Here is a 23,941-nt window from a genome sequence, read left to right as displayed (position 1 = left end):
TAAATAGGCTAGCACTCCATGGGTTTCATCATTCCAATTCCACCCCACTCCTCTCTTCTTTCTTTCTTACATTAGTTTCTTTCTTTCTAGTATTGCTTCTAGTGTGTCCTAAGCCAAAACAAGGTGGTCTTCTTTAGGACAAAAGGATTAGAAGTGATTTTAGAAGGCTAAAGAAAAATAGAAAGGAAGGAAAGCAAGCCATTAGAGTTCTTTAGAAGAATTCTGCATTAAGGATCAAAAGTCTTTGGAGCTAAAGTCTTGATCAAGTTTTCGTGTGGATCACCATTGGAGGGCGGACACTTGGACGCCTCGTGGAGATTGTACACTTTGGATTAGCGTTTGAGGTATTCTACTAATTCTGCATTTATTTTATATCATTTGATTGTAATCATTAAGGTGATCTAGGCTTAAAAGGGTTTCATGCATAGGGACTTTATCAAGAAATTTTTAAAATTCCTAACTTCCGCTGCGCATTATAACATGCTAAAATCCTTCACAACAACAGTATGTAGATAGAATTTATTGAACGAAACCCACGGTTTGCTTTCCACTAGAATCCCTCCAGACTTAATGTGCTCTTATTAACGAAATTAAATCCCCGTGCAGCAACCTCTGGCGACCAAGGACGATCAGGTGCAGATACACGTTATACGCTTCCTCGGACGGTTTTGCTTAATTAAATAACGGTCAATAATTACTTAAAAGAGAAATAGCAAATGGGATCCTCTACAGTGCAATGCGTTATAACGTCGATGACACCGTCTATGCTCTGCTTCCTGGTAGAGCTTCCCCGGCTCAGCGAAGCGGCCCGTCCGCTTCGGACTTCTCCCTCGCTAAGCCCTCGGTGGGGGCCATGGGAGAGGGACTAGTCCGCATCAGGACGAGACTTCCGAAGGCCCAGGTGGCCAAGCTTGTTGAGGAGAGTGGCGATGGCTGCGAGGCAGCAGTAGCAATGCTCAATTTTCGGTCGGACCCTCAAGCTTTGATGTGGACTACACTGGAACTTGATCTCTGGTCTCCTCTCGTTCACTGAGAGGATATTTGTTCATCATTTATCATTCAGCACAATTGCCAGCTAGGTGCTATACAATGATCTGACAGACAAAGTCTTCTGCCAGTTCTGTTGAAAAATGAAAAGATGATAGAATGCTGATGATAGAATGGACAACTTATACGGAGTAGGCATCATTCAATCTTCTTAAAGACATCCATATTTTCACTTGCATTCACTCGCAAATCGCTCCGATTCCTATGTTCATAATGTTCAAAAGAAAACTGTTCACTTATAAAGCAGTCTTATCAAACCATGTGTTATTGTTGTTGTTTTTACTTTTTTGAAAAAAATGAACAGAGGAATATCACCACTTGTATGTTACAAATTGTGCCTTCACTTTATCTCATTCTTTTCTTATTGCTGCTTCAGAAACGAGCAAGATTTGTGTCGAAGGTTGATGAGATAAGAGGAGAAGCTGCCCAGAGCTTCCTACCGTTTACAATCGTTGTGTCTAATTTTGTTGTTACTCAGTTGCTACATAGAGAGGATCCTTGATGGTCAAGAAGCCAAGGTGTAATCCCATGTGATGAGTTGCATAATGGGATGCTATAGTCTCAATTTCTATGAATGGTGTTATAATTTCTCTCGCAACCATGATGCTTCCATCCATCCATCCCTCTCTCTCTCTCTCCCTCTCTCTGCCATATGTGTGTGTGCATGCATGTGTATCAGCTCTGTTAGTTAATGGATAAGGCCGAGTTCAATCTATTAGCCTAGTTCGGAGCAGGTTTAGTTGGATTGAATTAAATTTGGCTAATATAGTTATATGTTGGATTGGATAAATTAACCATCTCATTATATAAATGCTATAAATCAAAATGGTATAGGTATTAGAGCAAAGAGTAGTCATCTTCATTATCATTTACTGCAAAATAAATGTTAGGGAAATGTTGTTTTCATAGGGGTAGGTATGGTGCCTCTCCGCCTACTTCTTCCATTTGACATACATAATTTTTTTCAATAAAGAGATTTGATATTTTTTTTCTTATAAAATTTTTTTGACATTCTCAGAGAGGGGACTACAAGCCATACATCTCCCTTTCATCTTGTATACATCCTTCTTATTAAATATATTTTTCTTTACTAGATTTTGTATAAAAAACTAAGCCATCTATTTTGCAAGAAAAGTTCCAAGTTTTTTAATCTTTTGCGCAACAATGCGTATTTAGAATTTGGAATCCTGCACACCTCTCAAAGCAGCCCGAAAACCTTCTTTCTGCCAACTACACAGATCTTAAAGTGATTATTGTGCGGTTCAACGGTGGATTCGCACGAAGGAAGGAGAATCCTTCTTTCGCGCGAAAGATACAACCCCTGTCCCCCTCTTGAACCCGACCGAATCGGGGTCAACGCCCCACACCGCCAGAACGTACCCCCGTTTCGTGCCCTGGTACGCACCCGACCGCGAATGGGTCCGCATTCCTCCTCCCACCTACCCTCCCGGACTTCCCATCGTCCGAGTCCATCCGTTCCGGACAGCCTTCTGATCCTTTTTGTATTCTCTGAAACCCGTTGGAAAGTTGGAGGCTTTCGAAGGGAAGCCATGGGAGTGAGAACGGGGCCGTTGGAAAAGCTGATCGAGAGGGCCGGAGGCTGCGCCATTATCGACGGCGGCCTCGCCACGGAGCTGGAGGCCCTGGGAGCTGACATCAATGACCCCCTCTGGAGTGCTCTTTGCCTTGTTTCCAAATCCGATCTCATCAAACAGGTCCTTCTCCTCTTCCCCTCGCCCTATTGTGATGCGACCTTTTGTTTTATTCCTTCTCATTGGATTTGAGGAGTGTTCATGGAGTTGTTTGCTTTGCCACTTAATTTGTGTTTTCTTCACTGCTTCAAGTTGTGTTTTTCTTTTTGTCCTTGAGCCTTGAGATGCTCTAGTGTTATATTAGCATGTACAATTGATCAAAGTGTGGAGGGACTTTTCACCAATAATTGCACGCAAATGCCGCACTAGCTTGGGGTTTTAATGCAGCTCGGAAACATGGAAGTGTTGGAAATTAAACTTGTGTTGTTGGATAGCAAAGAGATACAAAAATGAAAAAATAGCTGGATATGTGAAATTAGAATTTACTGAAGGTGACTGAAAGCAAATTTGACGAATCAAGAGTCGTGATGGATTGCCTGGTTAAAGGTCAAATCATGAGGAAAAGAACAGGGGATCTTGTTCAACGGCTATGGATGGCGTGTCACAAGATCTTGATCACTAGATTGGTTGCATGAGGATCACAATCGGGGCAATTTTTTAAGAAAAGAGAGAGAAGGAAAACGCGCAGAGAGGTAAAGTAGGGAGGTGGGATGAGGTACAGGAACAAAGAGAGGTCTCACCACTTGGCAAGTTGGTTGGCTACTGGTATTTGCAAAATGGCGATTATTATTAGTTAAACAAAAAAACCTTTTACCTTCACTGCATTCTTTTCTATGGTTGTAAGGTATCATCTTGCTGAAGACATGGACTGAAACCCAGATGGCTCTGATATCAGTGAAATGCTGGTCAAGGGGGCTTCAGGTTGCCTTCATCTTTGACATGTGCAAACCATGAGCTCGCTCATGCATTATGATCGTTCATAAATGTGAGAAATCTGCTTTATGGCCAAATTAAATTAGTGCTCCTTTTGCAAACTGGCCAGCCTCTAGTAGATGAAAACACGGCATTATTGGATTCAAATATAACTTTTAAGGTCAAATTGCTCCACATGAACTAGATATTTGTCTTGTTATATCAGCATTAACCCAAGTACAGATTCTGAGATGATTAAACTCCATACAATCAACCAATTTTTTAATAGATTTTTGAGTAAATCTGAATTGTACTTATATAGATTTTCATTGATAAATTAAAGCAGTGGACAGCTTGCGTAGATATGAAACCAAAGTGCTAGACCCTAGAAGAAAGTAAGTCCTTACTGAGCATATGAAAAAAGAAAAGGAAAACATGTAAAACATGAGATGCATCAAGAAAGCAGCAGAGATAAAGATAAGTTAAACTGAGGTGAAAACCAGCAAATGTCCAGATATAAACAGTTAACACACTGTTTATAGGTTTTCTTCCCACTTGTTGACTATCAAAAGAGCACACTGTTTATAGATTGACAAAGTGCATCCCCCAGTATATAAATTAATTCACATGCCACTGATACATGTAACTTCTGAATGGCACACTGTCATGGAAAGTGAAATTGATATTTATGTGCAGGAGGCAAATGATATCTTACTGACTAAGTGCCTCTAAGCTTCTTAATGGTTTCTATTCTATATAAAATCTTTATAGCTGATTGTGTTTTTTTTTTGTTTATGCTCTTCCAATATTAATTTCTCTTTTGATCATGCATTTTAGTGCTTCTAATGTCATTCACATGCAGGTTCATTTGAGGTACCTAGAAGCAGGTGCAGATATATTAGTAACTTCATCTTATCAGGTTCGTGATTCTGAAAGTAACTGTCATTCTGCTCATTCCATAACTTGTATGAAGTGTACATGCTTAGAATAAATTTCTCTTTGCGAATAAATTTCTTTGAGCTGCTAAGGTTAGGTTTATTCATTATTTCTTAAATTGTTTAGAACTCACTTGGATGTTTAATTTAACCCACTTTTTGAAAAAAATGAATTATCAAAACAAAAGGGAGGGAATATAGTGAATCTTTGTTTTTGTATATTATGCTAGGTGCTCCATGTTTACTAACATTTTTTTCGATTGTATAGGCAACTATTCCTGGTTTTTTGGCGAAAGGGCTGTCAATTGAAGAAGGAGAATTTTTACTCAGAAAAAGTGTCAAACTGGCTGTTGAAGCCCGAGATGATTTCTGGAAGCATCTGCACAAGAATTCTAAACATAACTACAACCGTGCTTTGGTGGCAGCTTCTGTTGGGAGCTATGGCGCTTATCTTGCAGATGGTTCGGAATACAGGTGCTTGTTTATGAATATAGTCTTTTGAGTTTTCTATGACCCCCACATGAATTTATACTGTATGATAAAAAATGATTTGCTCACTGCCATTTATTAATGTAAGCAATACTTTTTTGAGTCTTGAGATGAAGTATTCTCTTGTAGGAGCAGATGTGACATCTTAGATAGAAGTTCCAAAGTTCAACACTTTCAGGGATTTAGTATAGTCAAGGAAATGTTACTTTTGATCTACCTTGTTAAATTTTCTTCTGTTGCTTTTAGTGAATGATCATGTTCTGAAAAAGAATTTGCTTGTGTGATTGGTATATGGGCTATCCAACCAGTGGACATTATGGAACAGATGTGAACTTGGGGAAACTGAAAGATTTTCATAGGAGGCGGTTGCAGGTTTTGGTAGATGCTGGCCCTGATTTGCTCGCATTTGAGACCATTCCCAATAAACTTGAAGCACAGGTCTGCTCTGTTTCCTCTTTTTATTTCACTTCCCTATTATTGAAGAGAGTATGTGATATAATTTGAGTAAGTGAGTTGTCTTTTGTTTGATCTCAGTTGAGACTGAGTAAATTACCTTATTAATATTTAAGATGTGAATCTTCAAGTTTTTATTTGTTACAGCTGTCAGTTACGGGCATATAAATTTCAATGTTTTTAATCCCAAAAGAATTTCAAAAATTGTGAATGATTTACAAAATGCTGTTGAGTTTCTTGGTTACTTCACCTTCATCATTGCCTTTTAGGAGATAGCTGCTGAATTTCTGCAACTTCAATTTAAAGTTCAGTTGTCTAAATCCTTGTAGCAATGTTATACCACCCCAATCAGGTTAATTTATATCACATGCTGGCGATGCTCTGACATTAAGTATTAAAAATGAGTGCTTTCATATTTTGAGCAGTTCACCTATTTTCAGGCTTTAGCTGAGCTTCTTGATGAAGAAAACATACAAATTCCATCTTGGATTTGCTTCAGCTCTGTAGATGGTGAGCATGCCTCTTCAGGAGAGAGCTTTAAAGAATGCCTTGATATTTTAAATAGGAGCGACAAAATCAGTGTTGTTGGAATAAATTGTGCATCACCTCAGATCATAGAGAACCTCATCCTTATGTTTAGGAAGGTAATAACTCATTGAAGCTTTTAATTGAGAAATAGTTTAAGCCAAGTGGTTATCTCTTTTTCTTGTGATTGTTTCTTCTTTCCTCCTCATGTATCTAATTATAATATTTAATTTGTATTTCTTCAATTATATGCGTTACAGCTAACAAAGAAAGCAGTAGCTGTTTACCCAAATAGTGGTGAAGTATGGGATGGTAGAGCCAAGCGATGGCTGGTGAGTAGAATCTTCTTTTGTTAGTCTTTTTGTCTCTTGACCTTAACTCCAATGTAGTAAACAATCTCTAGGAATAATGTGGAGAGGGCTTTGGTAGTTTATGTTTGATCTTCTTGTGTTAAAATGTGTCAAGTAAGCTCCTGTTTTTTGGCCAAAAAAAAGAGAGAATAGATCAAATCATGGGGAAATAGAGTTGAACTGTTATCAACAGCACAAGAAAGAAGTACAGAACACGGCATATACAACTGTAATATCAAAAGTTCTTGTTTTTTTTCTTAATATTTGATCACTCAATCTGAATCTTGTTTTCTGGTCTTTATGGACAGCCGTCTGAATGTCTTGGAGATCACAGTTTTGAAGTGCTTGCAAAGAGATGGCGGGACTCAGGTGCTAGTCTTATAGGAGGATGTTGTCGGACAACACCTTCCACCATCCAAGCAATTTCCAGGGTCCTGAAAAACGAGTCCTGACTTGATTCCAGATCTTCTTGTTGTTTAAAAGAATGTTAGTCATTGCAGGAAAACAAGGAATGTTAACCCACCAAGCAATGGATAATAATGTGCCAATTCATATATCATTGTTTTCCTTTTGTGTTTGGTAGTATATGATGTCCCTTTTAGGCTGGCGTGCCGTTGATGGGAGAGACTAAATTAAGCTAAAATGGATTTGTTCTAGGCTATTTTGTATTCTTTATCAATATTCTTTGGGTCTTTTTGTTGTCCTGAAAAAAAATTTGTTCATGCTGGGCTACCGAAATCATTTTACTTGGTCTGTAACAAGAAAAGAGATACCATTTGACTTGGTATCTTGTATTGAACATTACTCCAATTTGTATCGGGTGTCTCTGAAAAGAATGATTTTATTCTTTTCCTATCCTTTCCTGCTTTGGTAACCCATGTAGACTTCTTGCTTTTGTCTGTTTAATTCGGATTTGAGGGTGGATATTGTGGGCAAATCTTTCACAGCATTTGGAAGTTGGTCCCGGCTTAGTTTGGCTGAATTAATTCCACTTTTGTTGGGTGTCGAGCCTCTTTTGCAGGGAGATGCATTGGTGACTGTAATTAGTGAACTTGGTTTGCTGGAAAATTGCTTGGATCTGATTTTCTGGTGATATGGATCCAATTTTATGATCTACATGTTTGACCTCCGTGTGCTTGCATGTCTTGCAGAGGATCTCTCCAACTTTGTGGGAAAAGTCTGCTAATGATAATGCAAAATAGAACATCAGAAATTTGATTGGTGAAACACAAGTAGTTTTTGGTCTACTCTTCAATGTCCATTAGTGTACTAGTTTCATCTTCGAGAGATACAAAAATACCAAGCATACTATAACTCCTGGATTTTTTTGCCATGAGAAGTTCCACCACTTACTAATGCCATTATGCCTATGAGGCTCAGTAGGGTGCTTCTCAAATATCATGATCAGCATTTTTGAAGCTCAACAAGCTAATTTTACAGTTTATAAATAAAGCAAAGGTTGGTCCAACCTCCCATTCAACCAAAAAACAAGCTAATTTTACAAAACATCTGTCTTCAGACACTAATTTGCTAACACATGCGTAACCTGTGAAAACAAAATACAATATATTGTTAAATCAGTAGCAATAGCTTATGCTTGACTGAAATAAGGAGATGTTAAAACATTGGAAACTCAGAATGATATCTACCAAGATTCGCCATCTCAGTATTGATGCCATAATATTGTACGATATAGAATTTTTTCGATGTACCGAATATCAGAAGACATCCATACTAAATATCGAACCGATATGGTATGGTACGGTATATTTTGTACCGTCCGATTTAAGCTAGTATGGCGAACCATGATATCAACACCACGAACTATACGACATGCATTGCCAAGATATCCGAAGTCATGCTATTGTGCAGCTGCACTTGATATATGAAAGGAGAGAGATCCGAGTAACCATGCCATGTAACTAGCCTACTGTCTTCGTAGAAATCCACGCATCTGCCTGTGTGGTGTTTTGCTACCTCATGGGTCATCAGTGCTACACATTATCAGAATGAGATTAGGATGATGATATAATCTATCCTATGTCCACTTCATTTATTCTTCCAAAATAATTCATTTTTCTTTGCCCACTTCACTAATAATCTCTCCTTTGACAAATATACTCCTTTATAAATTGCATTTATTTAAGCGAATATGCAGGGTTTTTGTTTATTATGAGAGAAGTGAGTATAGAAGAAAAGGGAGGCACAGTTATGCATGAATGCTTTTCCTAGATCTATAGGAGCAGATGGAATTGGGAGGAATCTTGGAGGCAATGGCTGCGATTAGTTTTCATCGCGTTGCTTGGCTCACTGGGAAACGCCGAGAGCCTCACGGGCTTTATGGACAAGTGGCTCAAAGAAGCTTTAGTATGACGGTAGAGTGGCGGTCCCCTCGACTAAAAAAAACTTTAGCGGCCTTAAATTTCACTGTTCTCGAGCAACACGCAATCATCATCTCGAAGCACACACTAAAGCAGATTTTGAGACGTCGCCGTGAGAAGTTCATCCCTTTCTCTCATTCTGGTCGAGACGGCGGTGAGAATTGAGATGCGTTTTGGCGTAGAAACCAAGAGGATGATTGAAATGGATACTCTTCCTGACACTATGTGACAGATTCTATCGTGCGCTCGCCTTAGTCGCCATCTGGTCTTGTGTCCGAAGTGGATCTGAGACATGCCCGCGCCGTGCACCTGCTGTAAACGAATGGGTCCAAATCTAGATCACGGCAGCTTTCAAATGGGATTCATGTGGATCTTTCATTAATTGACTCTAGACAAGTGTTTCACGCTGGATGGATCATATGAATGCTTAACACGACATGATACTGCATGAGACCTCAAATTAGATCCCAGCTTGACCTGACCTTGAATCCATCCAAAAATTTTTTTGGCAGTCCAAATCTTGGACCTGAACTTTGATCTGGATCAGGTCTATCTTACACTGCCGTCCGTCCGTCCGTTTTCAAATCCAACCGAGCGTTGACTCGTGGGAACGCGGTAGATCCGTCGGCGACCGCAGGAACCGGCGAGGCAAACCGAGTCCTTTTTTTTTTTGTTATTGATGGGCAAGTCCTTTCCTAAAATCCCACCTTAACCTCTCGACTTAATTACCCTTCCTCATTTCAACGCATTGCAGACCAAACCCATCCCATCGCCTCTCTCGTCCCCCACCTAAACTCTCTCTCTCTCTCTCTCTCTCTCTCTCTCACACTCATGGCCACTGACGAAGACTCTAGTCTCCCCTTCCTCCCCCCGTACCCCGAGGTCAGTCCAAAACCTCATCAAAATGCCAAACCCTAATTCTCCTCCTTCTTTGTTAATATACTTCATCGATCTTTTTGTCGCTTTTTTCTCTGTTTCAGATGATTCTGGCGGCGATCTCGGCGCTGGACGAGAAGAGCGGGTCGAGCAAATCGGCGATATTGAAGCACATCGACGCGGCGCATGGGGATCAGCTGCCGCCGTCGCACGAGTCGCTGCTGGCGGCGCACCTCACCCGCATGACGGAGGCCGGCGAGCTTGTCTTCGTCGACAACTGCTACCTCCGCGCCAGCCCCGACGTTCCGCCGCCCCCCAAGCGCGGCCGCGGCCGCCCACCCAAGCCCAAGCTCTCCCTCTCCCCCGACGGTCCCCGCCGCCCGCGCGGCCGCCCTCCAAAGCCCCGAGACCCCACCGCTCCCGTCAAGGGGACCCGCCCCCGTGGTCGCCCCCCCAAGAAGCCCAGAGCCGCCTCGGCTTCCGCCGACGCCGGTCCCAAGAGGCCGCGCGGCCGGCCGCCCAAGGTAAGGCCCCAGTTTGCCGAAGTGGGGTTTGTATGAGGCCTCTTGAGAGGGTTATCGAGGGGAAATGGTACCAAGTTGGGAGCTTTTGGTGTTTTCCTTGGGAAAAAGGTGAAATTGGCGCAGACGTAGGAGTGTTTGTGCTTGAAGGATCGTCGAAGGGATCGTTGGTTTGTTATTTGCATGTATGTTAAGCAAAGATGATGTTTTCATTGAAAATCGGTAATCGGTATTTTCTGACCTTTACGTTCCTTCAGTGAGTCTGTTTTCTGTCTTTATTTTTTCTTTTTTTCCATAATTAAGAAGAGTACTTGCTCCAATTGTAGCCACCGTGCCGATGAATTGTGTTGTGTTGTAGTTAAGATGCTAATTTTAAGTGATGACTGTGAGGCATGATGTTACTTAGAAGAAAAAGATATTTCCCTACACTTTAATATGCTATATTTACTTTTCTAAGCCATGGATTTTGGCTGAATTTGGCTTAGTTGCTTAGAATCTCTTTGTTGAATTTGTGTGAAGTTGGAGCCGTGGTAGTGACATATGGAAGCAGACTGCATATGCTACTCAAATATCAGATGGGTGGATTAGTTGGGATCTGTTGAAAATGATATGCTTGTCACACTTTATAGAGGGAAAGGTATGTGGTATTTGACTTTACATCCGAGCAGAACATGTTTCTAAGCGCATAATGTTGGATATAGTTAAGTGATCTTGCTTATGGTAAGTACATAATGCAGATAGATTATGCTAAAATAGCTGGTGTGGACGTACTGATAATTGTGTTCAACCTACTTATGGTCATTGCTATTTTTGGAGAAAATTAATTCTCCCATTGAACACTTAATTTATTATGTCCAGGGGATTTCATGCTTTTACTAGTTATGATTATCTCCCCCCACCAGATATTGCTGTGGCCTTTGTTGCTTGTTTTCTTTGCTAGTAGACATATAGCTGCTATCATGTCTTGTAGATTCCTTATATGCATGTTAAAGGTCATGTTGGTAGATTTTGCACTCATTCCTTGCTGTGTTCTATATATTTATGCTCCCCAGAAACTTATTGGATGCATCATCTTTAAAAATTGTTATGTGATTAACATACTTTTATTTTAACAATTAGAGCATTGTTTTAACTGAAGCAGAAATCCAATATCTCAAATATGCATTCTTGCTAACTGCAAGAAGTTAGGAAGAAATTTTTATTCTATGATTAACAGTTTTGTGTGTTACCCAATGTTGAATGATGTCTAATTTTCATGTGAAGACCTATGCGTGGTCAGTAATGTAATTGCTTTTTCATTGTTACCCATTATTTGGATTTATTAGTAGAATGTCGTTAGAATTTTAGCTGCAAGTAATAGGATTTTAATGTTAATATGTTGGCCTTTTGTTCTTTGTTACTTGATTTTCGGCTACAGTGCTATATATACAGCATGTTTGAAGTCGCCCTAAACAACAGTTGCCAGCCCCATCTTGCTACCTTACTAGTGCAAAAGGCCAACAAGCTGCAGACCTGATCTGTGCATAGGTCAGCCGACTTGACTTGCGCTAGGGGTTCAACCTGCCACCATATAAATCCCTTTTTCCTTCTGTTCAACCCAAAGTGGTAAACTTGCTGCTAGAACAGTCCTTACCAGCCCTTCTTTTTGCCCATCTGATCATCTTTATACCATTGAAAAAGTTTATAGACTGAAAAAACAGCAAACTTCCACTAACTTCCTGAATCCTCTGTCAGACTTGGTAACTTGAACCTTTGACCTGTCCTTTCATGGACCTGAATCCAAACAGGGTCCTAGTTGCTTAGTACTTCTAATTTCAGCTCATCATTGAATTCTTCCATATCATTGAGCTATTGCCCTTGCATCATAGCTCTGTTCCATGCTTTTAGGTACATTTTAGTTGGGTGTGCTTGTTTTGTATTGTCATTGTAGTGCACTAGCTTGTTTAGTTTTCACTATTTGCATTGTTTAATTGATGCACAGCAAACCTCTTTATTAAGTCCATGTATAGGCTTTTTTCTCAGGTCTGTCCTACATTAAAATAGTACGAATGTATAGTAAGAGAAATGGGAAAAATTTAAAGAGAAGTCCCGGCAAATTGATGTTTTATGTGGATTGTGGATCCCAATCCATTATTACGGATTATTCCTTCAATGTTTGTGCTTGGTAAAGAACATAAAAATCAACTTCGAATGTTTCCTTGCTTTCACGTGTACTTATTGGTTACATGATGGCTAGTTGCATGGAGCATACAAAACTAGGTGCACATGCTTTTGTTGACGGATAATACAATATTGTCTATAGAACTTAAAGCTAATTGAAAACCACTCTTTTTGGTGTGAGAACTTGACTGTCTAGTCGTTTATGATTTGTGGTGGATATTTTAGGGATAGTGCAGGATGTCATGGATATAATTCATGAAGCCTTCATATATGCGAAGTCAAATATATCATTTATACAATATGAAACTTTTTTGGTTGTTAGTTGATATAGAGGTTGCTTAGAGCTGGTTTTGGAGCTTTAGATAAAGATGGTTATGGCTGGGGTTTAAGCAATAGAAAAAATTAAAAGGAATAGAAGTGTTGAAAGGAAATTTGATACAGAGAAGGAAAGGGAACTTGAATATTACTGAACTTACTCCAGTCCTAAGAATTACTCCTTTTATTGCCAAATCCATGCCTTACATACCATATTCGTAAGACAGAGAAAATTTGTAGTGAAAATTAACATGAGTAAAGAATTTTCAGTGGAGTGTCTTTAGTGTGTTCATTCTTGAAGTCATTGGTATATTGACAATCTAGATTTTTTGAAATTTAACGAGCCCATTTAACCTGCTTTTGTAACCTATGTTATTTTGGCAATTTCTTTCTCTACAATTGTCTTTTTAAGTCTGACTTTAGGAATTTTGATGGGATATTGGTGATTTTAATGGTGGCATGTGCCTAGACGCTGTCGACAATTGATATACAAGCAGAAGGGCTCTAACACTCATTATATTACCTACAGACACTAATCATTTCAACATTTATATTACTGAATTTATGACGCTGAAATAAGTTTTATCTGATATAGCTTTAAATTATTTGATTTCTATTGTATGTGCAAGACTTATTATTATTAACATCTTTAATGATGGTTAGATTGTTGTGATGTGGGTAAGAATATGTAATTTAGACAGTATTTATAATTATTGTCACATTTTATTGTTTATTCATTTTTTTTACCAGCAATATGTTTGCAATCCCTGCATTTTCTGATTATCATTGTTTTTCTGTCAGTTTAGCTTCATGCGTGACATGGAGCCCTCGATACGAAATAAAATGTTTATAATGGTGAGCATGAATAATATAGAATGGTTCTCTGCTATTGACTAACCTCATCTTATGTGCGAAAGCAAGTTGTACTTCTTGAATGGACAATTAGTAGAAACGTACATAATGGAGTTAGATATGTATTGCAATTCAGGATCTTTCTATCTACTTTTGTGACATAATTTTATCATCTAGTTGTCTTATACCTATTTATTCATCTCTTATACTTACCTGTTTTGTCAGATTTGTGCATGAATTTTTCATAATTTATGTGACACTGGAGAATGATGTACGATGGTAATATCTTTCAAATTAGAGTTCCATCTAATTTTCAGCCTTCCAAAGATAGAACAACAGTAATATCATCCTTGGGATTGACAACATGAGTACAGTGGATACGATCTAGATATTCTGCATCTACAGTGTAGGATTGCAGCAATTCATTCAGCTCCCAGTGACAACACAAATGAGGCCAAGTACTTTAACCACAAGCTTTCTGGTGGCCGAAGATCTTTTATTTTGTTCCTGTCTGATGTGGCATCCAAGAGAGGATACGGAGTCTTTTTGCTCATGAAATTTTCATGGCGTGACAGTTTCATTCCTACAAGAGCAACCATTTTGATGATATGTTACCAGCTTACATCCGGACAACTGCTCGCACCTGACCACGGCGATCGCGTACGATGTATCCAGCCCCAGCTTTACCTTGTGAATGCTTTAACGGAACACTGTCGAATCCGTAGGTCTCGCCTGTCGAAGAGAAAACCATGTTGGCCGCTGCCACTGTTGATCCTGACTCTGGGAGAGCCTCGGACCAGCTGCACCAGTGTTGCACCAATTGCCGGTGGGAGTATCCTATTAGGGCATGTTTGAATAAATGATTGGACTGAAAATTTTATGGGATTTATAGATTAGCTAGTCAGTAAAATCATAAAATTATAGATTGGGCTAGGTCTATATTTATAAATACCTAGAAGCAGCTTTAGAGTGGGCCGGTTCGAATTTTCTAGGTAGAAACAAAAACCTTTGAATGTATAAAGATCTTTGAGGTCTAATTTTTGTCCCTATAGCATTCAGGCATGTTTACTCCAAAGCTGCTCTTGGATATTCATGAATATAGATTTAGTTCAACTTATAATTCCATGATTTTGCTAGCTATACTGGTCCAACTTACTAATTCTATAGAATTTTCAGACCAATCATTCAAATAGACTCTTAGTGGTGTTATATGGTTTCTTCAGTAAAAATGCACAGAAGACAATCAGTGCTGAGCAAGGGAGTCTCTCCCTGCCTACTTTAATTCCCCCAAAATAAGCCAGTGAGTTCTGGCTAGCCGTGCTATTGCATGAACAAAATGCTGATGGGTGCTCCAAATCCCGACGAGCCTGGAGGCCGAACCCACGCTATCTGGTGCCTGTGGATCACGCTCCATAAACAGCAACCGCCGTGTCGGAATCGCAGGGAGTGAAGGGTAGTGTGAGGACAAGGCATGCACGTGGAAAGGGAGTCGATTGCGATGGAGCTGTGGGAGCGGGAGGAAGAATCGTTTTGGTGATGGTTCTATTGCGAAGATAAGGAAAGCGGAGCACGTTCAGGACTGGGAGCGGATGCCATGCACTCAGCTTCCATGCGAGGACATGGAAAATGAGTTGAGCGGACGCCATGCACTCAGCCCCCACGTGAGGACGTGGAGAACGAGTTGATGAAGTGATGGCCCAGCCTTTCACAAGTCAGTTATCAAGGAGTTATGGTGGGAGGATAAAGGAGAGATTGGGTGAGTGAATATGGGAGGGAGATATTTTTTTTATTCCAATGTACAGTGGTTCGCTCTCACCCGAAGAAGAGTTTTAGTCTACCAATTCTTTTTCTTTCTTCCGTTCGACTCCCACGTCCTCTTACCTCCTCCCCAGCTCTTAATTACTCCCCTCCTTAGACGTGAAGGGTGAGCCATCACCCATCAACTCCCCACCACTTCCTCGTCTGCTTCGGAGCCTATCAGCTCCCTTCTTCCCGCGTCGGCGTGAAATACGGGCCATCACCCATTGGCGCCTTTATCTCACGTCCGCTCTGAAGCCCCTCGAATCGCTCCCTCCTTCGTCTGCGTGTGATTTGGGCCATCACGCGTCCCCCCTCCTCGTCCCGCGTTCGCTTCGGAGCCCATGCACGTCTTCGTTGTTGAGTTACCCCTCGCTCCCCATGCTTCCGGCGCTGTAGCTTGCTTGCATGGGCAGTCCAGAGACACCAAAAAGCATGGGTTCGGCTTCCAAGCTCATCGGGGTCTGGTGCACCCATCATCTCTCCCCCCTTCAAGCAATGCCTTGTCCACAAGGCTTGCTTTTGGGTACTGTTGTTTCAGCTGATCATATTCTTCCCAGGTGGCATCTTCTTCCGATAGCGCTTGCCATTGCACAAGAACTTCTTCGATAATCCTCCCTTCTTTTTTTAACCCAGTGGTAATCTTTGATAGCTGCTGGCTCCATAGCAGGATATCCGTCTTCTCGGATGGGTGGAGGATCCCGGCAGAAAACTTGCTCGTCTCCTATCTTTCATTTAAGAAGATATACGTGAAATACCGGATGCACCTTGGCACCCTCAGGTAGCGCCAGTCGATAAGCCACTGGCCCTATGCGTTCAGTGACCTGATAGGGCCCAAAATACTTCTGGGCAAGTTTCTGGTGCGCTCGCCGGAAGATGGTTTGCTGCCAGTAAGTGCGCTCTGATGCCAAGATGTTAGGTCCCAGCCAGTGGAATAAGGAAAGTAGATGCAGCAATGGAAATGCCTTATTCAAGACCTCTCTTCGGGTGAGTGAAAATCCATACAAAGAAACCTCTACTTTGGGTGAGAGTAACCCATGCACCATACCAAAGAAACAAACAAGTAAAATCCCACGTCTTCGGAAATTGACTGCATAAGCACCGGAGATACTGTTCGACGCATCTGTTGATAACCTTCGTTTGGCCATCGGATTGAGGATGGTAAACTGAACTCATGTTGAGAGTCGTTCCCTGCAGCTTAAAGAACTCGCGCCAGAAGTTGCTCATGAACACGGGATCTCGATCACTGACTATCGATCTTGGCATCCCATGCATATGACCGATTTGGTTTACGAAAAGTTGAGCCACCCCCCTTGCAGTATACGGATGGGATATTGCCAAGAAATGAGCATACTTCATGAGTAGGGGTGGCAATCGGGTCGGGTTGGACATAAACAGGTCGAGTCAGATGCAGGTCGGGTCAGAAAATTATAAACCTGAACCCGACCTGTTTATTAAACAGGTCAGAAAATTACAATCTGAACCTGACCTGTTTATTAAACGGGTAACCTGACCCGACCCGTTTAACCTGTTTAATAAACAGGTCAGGAATTATGTTTAACCCGACCCGGCCCGTTAAACAGGTAACCTACTAACCTGTTTGCAGTTTGCCCTCCTCTTTCTCCGCCACCTCCAGAAATGCCTTGACTGAGAGTTGAGACCCTCCTCATGCTCCTTGCTATCGACCGGGGGCTTAGATTGAGCTCGGGATCTGCCATTAATTTGCTGGTCGAGGAGGAAGGAGACGGTCTTGAGGGTGGCGAGGAGGGATTCGAGCGTGGGAGCGGAGGCGCTCGAGGACGGAGAGGGAACTGGTGGGGTTGGCCCGGGGTCCGACAGGAGGGGCCGCTCGCGGCCGTGAATGGCGACGCTGGGGTCGGCGGCGGCCGCCTCCAGGAAGGGTGCGGTGCTGCGCCACCGCCAGATCGCCATTTTGCGTTGCGTCGGTGACGATGAAAGGGGTAGACACGATGGGTGGAGGGGAAGGGGGAGGACGATGGTGGGGGGTGGGGGAGAGCCGGAACTAGAAGTTCCCCTTTTGGCAATAAAAAAAAAAGAACTAGAGGTCCCTCTTACCGGAGTCGATGGGATCGTTGTTGCTGTCGTCGGACGAGGATTCATCCTCGTCGGAGTTGCCGGCAAGGCCGCGGAGTTGTCGAAGAGATGGATCCCCATCGGCCATCGCGGAGCGGAGAATGCATCTAGGCCTCTAGGGTTCGATCCCCAATCCCTATCGCGGAGCGGAAAAGCCGAAAAGGAAATGCCGAGGGGAGGGAGGAGGTTGGAAGCCGGCTTGCGGGGGCGAAAGAGAAGGTCGGGGAGGCGGGAGGGGTCGGCGGCGCCGTCGGAGTGGTCGGAGGCGGCGGGCTCGAGGGTGGGGTTCAGGACCTCAGGTTGAACTAAACTGAAAAAAAAAGGGCAGCGGTGCCCAGGTGAACAGTGAACTTGGAGAGAACTCAGAGAAGGTTTTAAACGGGTGACTGATGGGTCTTTGTGGGCTGTGGGCTGTGGCCCTTATCCAATGTGACCCATATATTAAACAGGTTATTAAACGGGTTATACAGGTTAAACGGGTTAGACATCTTAAACCTGTATCCGACCCAATTAATAAACAGGTTAAATGGGTCAACCTGTTTATGACCCGAACCCGTTTAAGCCAAACCCAAACCTATTTATGGCGGGTCGAACACGGGTCGGGTTGGCGGGTCGGGTCATATTTTGCCACCCCTATTCATGAGTTGGTCAACGACGACCAAGATCACATTCTTTCCTCCTGACCATGGTAAGCCTTTGATGAAGTTCATCGAGATATCCTCCCACGCCCGAACGGGTACCGACAGGGGTTGTAGGAGCCCGACCGGAGCTTGGGCTTCGTACTTGTGTTGTTGGCAGACCACACACTTAGCCACAAACCTTTATAAGTCTTTCTTCATGAATTTCCAGTGAAAAGCTTGAGAAACCCAGTTGTAAGTTCTTAGAGCTCCCGAGTGCCCACCGACTTTTGTGTTGTGGACTCTTCCATCAACTTCACTTTTAGTGGCAATCCAAAAGGAATCAACACCCGGTCCTTGTAATATGGTATCTCTCCTTTGAGTTGATAATTCCTCATGCAGTCTGGCTCATCTTTGAGGTGCTGAATTTTTCGTTACAGATGATGGTCTTCATGGTGGGCAGTCCTTATTTCCTCCCAAATGTCAAAGATGGGGCGGCTGAGGCGTTGAGCACAACTTCTTCGTGTCGACGCGAAAGAGCGTCTGCGGTTGTGTTGTCTTTTTCGGGTTTATAGACGATCTCGTACTCGTAACCCAGAAGCTTGGCCATCCACTTTTGCTGCTCCGGCATACTCACCCGTTGTTCTAAAAAATGCTGGAGACTCTTCTAATCCATGCATATTTGGAACTTCCTTCCCAGCACATAGGGCCGTCACAGCCGGACTGCCTCCATGATTTGCAGCATCTCCTTGGCATACGTAGACCACCCCTTCTTCGCCATGCCTAGGGCCTTGCTCATGTAAGCGATAGGCCTCCCATTTTGTGTGAGAACCACCCCAATCCCTTGATTTGAGGCGTTAGCTTCTATCACAAACATCTCTGAAAAATTTAGGATGGCGAGCACCGGGGCTGTCGTCATAGCTTGCTTGAGGTAGTGGAAGGCTTGCTTGGCTTGAGAGCTCCATTGGAACTGCCCTTTTCTTAATAATGTTGTCAAGGGTGCGGCGATGATCCCATAATCCTTAACAAACTTTTGGTAGTAACCCGTCAATCCTAGAAATCCCCAGAGCTCTATCACCGAAGTTGGTTGTGGCCATTCCTGCATAGCTTGAATCTTCGTGGCGTCTACCTATACTCCAGTGGCCGAAAAAAAGTGGCCGAGATATTCAACTTGTTGTTGCCCAAACAAACACTTGGAGGGTTTGAGGTAAAACTGATGTTCAGCAAGGATCTTGAGGGTGGTGTCCAAATGAACTAAGTGTGTAATTCCCGAGTAGCTCTGTACACTAGGATGTCATCGAAGAAAACTAAAACAAACTTACACAAGTACCTCCAGAATATAGAATTCATGGCCGTCTGGAAAGTGGATGGGGCATTGAACAATCCGAAGGGCATGACTAGGTATTCAAAGTGTCCACTATGTGTGTAAAGGGCTGTCTTCGGGGCATCTTCAAGATGAACATGGATCTGGTGATAAAATGACCTGAGATCAAGCTTGGAGAAGTATCGTGCTCCATGAAGTTCATCGAGCATGTTGTCAATTGTTGGAATTGAAAATCTATCCTTGACGGTGTCCGCGTTGAGTGCTCGATAGTCCGTGCAGAATCTCCAGGTGTCATTCTTCTTCTTCACTAGGAGCACCGATGAAGAGTAGGGACTTTGGCTTTTCCGGATGATCCCAGCTTCTAACATGTCCATCACCAATTGTTCAATCTCATTCTTCTGATAATAGGCATACCAGTAAGGCTGCACATTGATCGCCGAAGTTCCTTCTTGCAAGGGAATTCGGTGGACGAATTCTTGCTTCGGTGGCATCTTTTGAGGCTCTTCAAAGAGTGCTAAATACCGGCTCAACAACTGTTGAAAGTCCGTTGGCGGGTCCTCCTCCTCAGCTGCAGGTTGGTGGTTGCCACCTCCCCTGACAATTATGACAAATTATTGGTTCTTCCTTTTTATTTCTTGCTGCATCCCCTGCAGATCGAGAGCTTGGGCAAGTTTAGGAGGTTGTCCAGACAGCTCACACTCTTGGCTGTTCTATCAGAATGCCATCATCAGTTGCTTCTAGTCGCAGAGCACCGGCCAGAGCATGGCGAGCCACTGTACGCCCAGAACGGCATCCAGCCCCACTATCGGCAACGTATAAAAAGTCACCAAGAATTTCTTGCCTTGCAACTCCATCTACACCGGTCGGAACCTTTCTTGGCATTGAAGAGTTTTCCTATTCGCAACTCGAACCCCGAACTTCTTTGTGGCGTCTACTGGAAGTTGAAACAGCTAGGCTACGCAGTCTCTTATGAAGTTGTGGGTCGACCCACTATTGATAAGAATGGTTAATGGGTGTCCCCGAATGTGAACGGTTACCCGCATCGTCTTTGGCCCACTCCACCCTGCTAACGCATGTAGAGAGATCACTAGTTACGAGTCCTCTTCTGCCTGGTCTTTGCCGTGATGGTCATCTTCGCTTCCACTGGGTCCTTCTTGCAACCTCATCGGGGTCGGCTTCTATCAAATAGGCTTGTGGAGTCTTACACCGATGCCCAAGAGTGAACTTCTCGTTGTATTTGAAGCAGGGTCCATGTTTTCTTCATTGCTGCATCTCCTCCCATGAAATGTGTTGAATCGATGTCGGAGCGGGGAGCTGCAGTGCGGAGGTGGATAGGTTCAGAGGTCGAGTGACGCCGATTCCTCGTGGTGCAGCGCTACGGGCTGCTGTTCGCTTTTGCTCCAACCTCTCCTCCTGCATTCGAGCAATCGTAATTGCCTCTCGCAGGGAATGAGGTCATCTTATGCATACCTCCTTCGCGATCTCCTCCCTGAGTCCTCCAACAAAAGTGCCAATGAGCGCATCCGGCGACCATTCTCTGACACGGTTAGCTAGCTTCTTGAACTCCTGCTGGTATTCTCTCATTATTCCGTGTTGCTGGATATGCGCGATAGCTTCTCGTTAAAATTTACATACTTGTTGGGCCCAAACCGAGCCAACAGTTTACGCTCAAACACCCTCCAGATGATCAAGGCTCCCTCATCTTGATATGTTCGACGCAGCCACTGCCATCAATGATTGCCCTCCTCATCTAGGTAGTACGAAGCCGTAGACACCCGTCTGTTGGCTGGGATGCTCTGGCCATCGAAGTATTGTTCAGCTCGATCGAGCCATACAATGGGGTCATCCCTCGTGAATCGTGAGAAGTCCATTCTTAGACGGTGTTGGACCTCTACGATTTTCTCCCTTCGCTCGAAACCTTCTTCTCGAGGCGACAGCGGAAGTGACGCGGCCTGCTCAAGCGGTGTCGGTGGCGGGACTAAGATTTGAAGGTGGCGAATGGCCTCCAAGACCTGCGTAAAGCGCCCCTCCACTCGAGCCTCCAAGCTACGCAGCTCCTCCTGCACGATGAGGGCAAAATCGATGCAGTTTACGTAGATGCCACGTGCGATCCGGCGTCTATAAGCCGCGAACCTGGCTGAGGAAATGAAAAGGACGGTAACCTACTGAATGGAACAGAGATAGAGCGCATGCCTCATTGGAGATAAAAAGCTTTAATGTGCTGTGGTTGGATGCATCGCAGCCCGGCTTCAAGTGAAAGGCCAGTCACCAGCTACATCATGCTTGCTTCTCACCACTCGACACCAGAGATTACCCGGCTGAAGGAAACACCCTTGCGGCCAACTTTGCCGTAGATATCCTTCGCCTGAGATGAAGACGAGGTACGCGACAAACAAGCCTGGTCCCAACTCCCATGCCACCATGTCAGCTTTCCGTGCGTACGTGGTTTCCCGGCCCACACAGGAAGGATCCGTAGGTCGGCCTCCAACATCAACGAGTGCAGCAGGCACTCAGGTGTGTGCTAAAATATAAGCAGGCATGGCGGCAGCAACTGACCGTGTCAAGGTCCTGAATGAGGCACAAATCCTGTCGAGCAGCAGTGAATAGAATGCCCAGAATATTGCAAGTGATGCTTAGCATCATAATAATTTCAAGATCATTTTAAGGTTTTCATGAACATTCATACCGGAAAAAAAGAAGGTATACATGTAACAGGCCTCGTTATTGTTAAGTTATTCTTTGCTATAAAGCTTGCCTCCATCTGAGCAACAGGCTTATAGTTAATTATTCTGCCTTATTAACATTTGTCCTACCTTTCAAATCTTCCTCGATCCGCAGCCAAAATTCCTTCCTTGCTGCGATCTTCACATCCCCTCCAAACGGGACCATAGCATACGGTGATGCTCGTACTATTGAGCGATACCCACCACCAACCACCCCCCAGCGGGCGCCCCCCATCCCAACCAAAGATAACTCATCAGAGAAAAGGGAAGGAGCGGATGTTTCTCATTTGCAGAATTTTAGAAACAATTAATTAACCGATGCATTTCCCTCCCCGCACACCCTCAGTTCTACCATGGTGTTCATCACTGTTGCTACGCTCCTTCTGACCCTTCACTTGCTCAACCAATTAGAAGTAGCAGATTGTGAGATTAGCTAATCCATGTGGCCGTATACAAATAGGGAGGTCATTGTTTGAGAGCCCCAGATTATTCTTGACAATTCCCCAAAATTTGCAGCTACAACCAGCTGATGAGAACAGACTGCCTTATGAACGCCCAGAATGCAGACGTGAGTTTCCAGTCAAACACTAACGGCGGGGCCCAAAAAATCTTGTGCACATTCCAGAAGCCACTACAAAGATTGTTGCTAAGCCTTGTACTACGTCGAAAATCTCTGCAAATTAGACCAATCTGATCTGATTGAAAACAAATATACGCATCTGTTCTTTAAGACGATACTTCTAATTAGTTGGTGGGTCTCGCTTTAAAACCTCGAGTCATGAACTGAAACAGGTTTAACTCTTGGTTGGGCATGGGCGCCCGCGTTCGTGGACTATCTACATCGTTCTTATGTTACATCCATAGTTCTGTAAGATTGTAATATTGTCTTTAGGCCTCCAAGTGTCAGGGTTCGCTTACCTTCTGCACGAAGCACTTAACAATGGTATCCCTCCCTCCTCAGGTTTGCTCTTTAACATTAAATTTGCAGGCTGGGGCTGTTCGGATGTGGTATACAGAGTACGAAAATCTTGGAACAGAGACCGGCGAACCAACAATTCTACTATATACATATATACCCACACAGAGAGAGAGAGAGAGAGAGAGAGATACCACATATGTACATACACACACATACATACATACCCATATACATACACATATACGCACATACATACATACACATACACATATACATATATATACAGACACATACACATTTACATACATACATACATATATACATACACATAGACATATATACATACACATACACACACATATACATACATACATATATACATACACACATATACATACAGACGCACGCACGCACGCACAGAGACACAGACATGGCACGTACGTACGCGCACAGACACCGACACGGACGGACGGACGGACGGATAGACACAGACACGGCACGTACGTACGCGTACAGACACGGACACGGACACGGACGGACGGACGGACGGACGACACGGCACGTGCGCGCGCGCACACACACCCACACCCACCCACACACACACACACACACACACCCGCGCGCGCGCAGACACCGGCACGCGCGCACACGCACACGCATGCGCGCGCGCACACAGAGGCACACCTACAATTGCAGGATAATACACGCCACACCTACAATCGCAGGATAATATGTGCCGATGCCAATATCCCAGCAGGGTTTCAAAGCTGCCAGGACCCGGCACATGAATATCTGTGCTCCCCAAAGTACAAAATCTATGTAAATGCCTAGCAAAAGAACTCGCCTTCAGAAGCACAGCTCTTAGGAGTGTCTCCATCCTACTTCCCAGAATTGCCATCAACAAAGCAAAAGATACTTGCAACAATGCCACCCAGGATCTGTAAGCTGCAACCCATCCCATCTCTTCCTCCCCCTCTGCCTCGTACAGGCACAAGAAGGGGAATTTTAAGATGCGATCCATCTTCTCGATATAAGATATTCGTTCCATGTGAATGCCCA

At 43.5% G+C, this 23,941-nt stretch overlaps 2 protein-coding genes across 2 annotated transcripts; both read left to right on the top strand.

Moving 5' to 3' along the window:
- Positions 1 to 2,454: 2,454 nt before the first annotated feature.
- Positions 2,455 to 7,158, top strand: LOC103716281 (homocysteine S-methyltransferase 1). Its single transcript, XM_008804217.4, has 7 exons — positions 2,455 to 2,762; positions 4,414 to 4,470; positions 4,755 to 4,960; positions 5,284 to 5,413; positions 5,869 to 6,072; positions 6,214 to 6,285; positions 6,612 to 7,158. The coding sequence occupies exons 1-7, from the start codon at positions 2,463 to 2,465 to the stop codon at positions 6,753 to 6,755; spliced, it is 1,113 nt and encodes a 370-aa protein (XP_008802439.2). The 5' UTR covers positions 2,455 to 2,462; the 3' UTR covers positions 6,756 to 7,158.
- Positions 7,159 to 9,410: 2,252 nt separating this feature from the next.
- LOC103716282 (HMG-Y-related protein A-like) lies at positions 9,411 to 10,541 on the top strand. The gene is made up of 2 exons (XM_008804218.4): positions 9,411 to 9,566; positions 9,665 to 10,541. The coding sequence occupies exons 1-2, from the start codon at positions 9,516 to 9,518 to the stop codon at positions 10,118 to 10,120; spliced, it is 507 nt and encodes a 168-aa protein (XP_008802440.1). The 5' UTR covers positions 9,411 to 9,515; the 3' UTR covers positions 10,121 to 10,541.
- The last annotated feature ends 13,400 nt before the right edge of the window (positions 10,542 to 23,941 follow it).

The sequence above is a fragment of the Phoenix dactylifera genome, chromosome 9 (genome assembly GCF_009389715.1).
Source record: "Phoenix dactylifera cultivar Barhee BC4 chromosome 9, palm_55x_up_171113_PBpolish2nd_filt_p, whole genome shotgun sequence".
In the NCBI taxonomy this organism is placed as follows: domain Eukaryota; kingdom Viridiplantae; phylum Streptophyta; class Magnoliopsida; order Arecales; family Arecaceae; genus Phoenix; species Phoenix dactylifera.
Note: the sequence above shows the minus strand (reverse complement) of the source record. Positions and strands in the feature narration are given on the sequence as shown.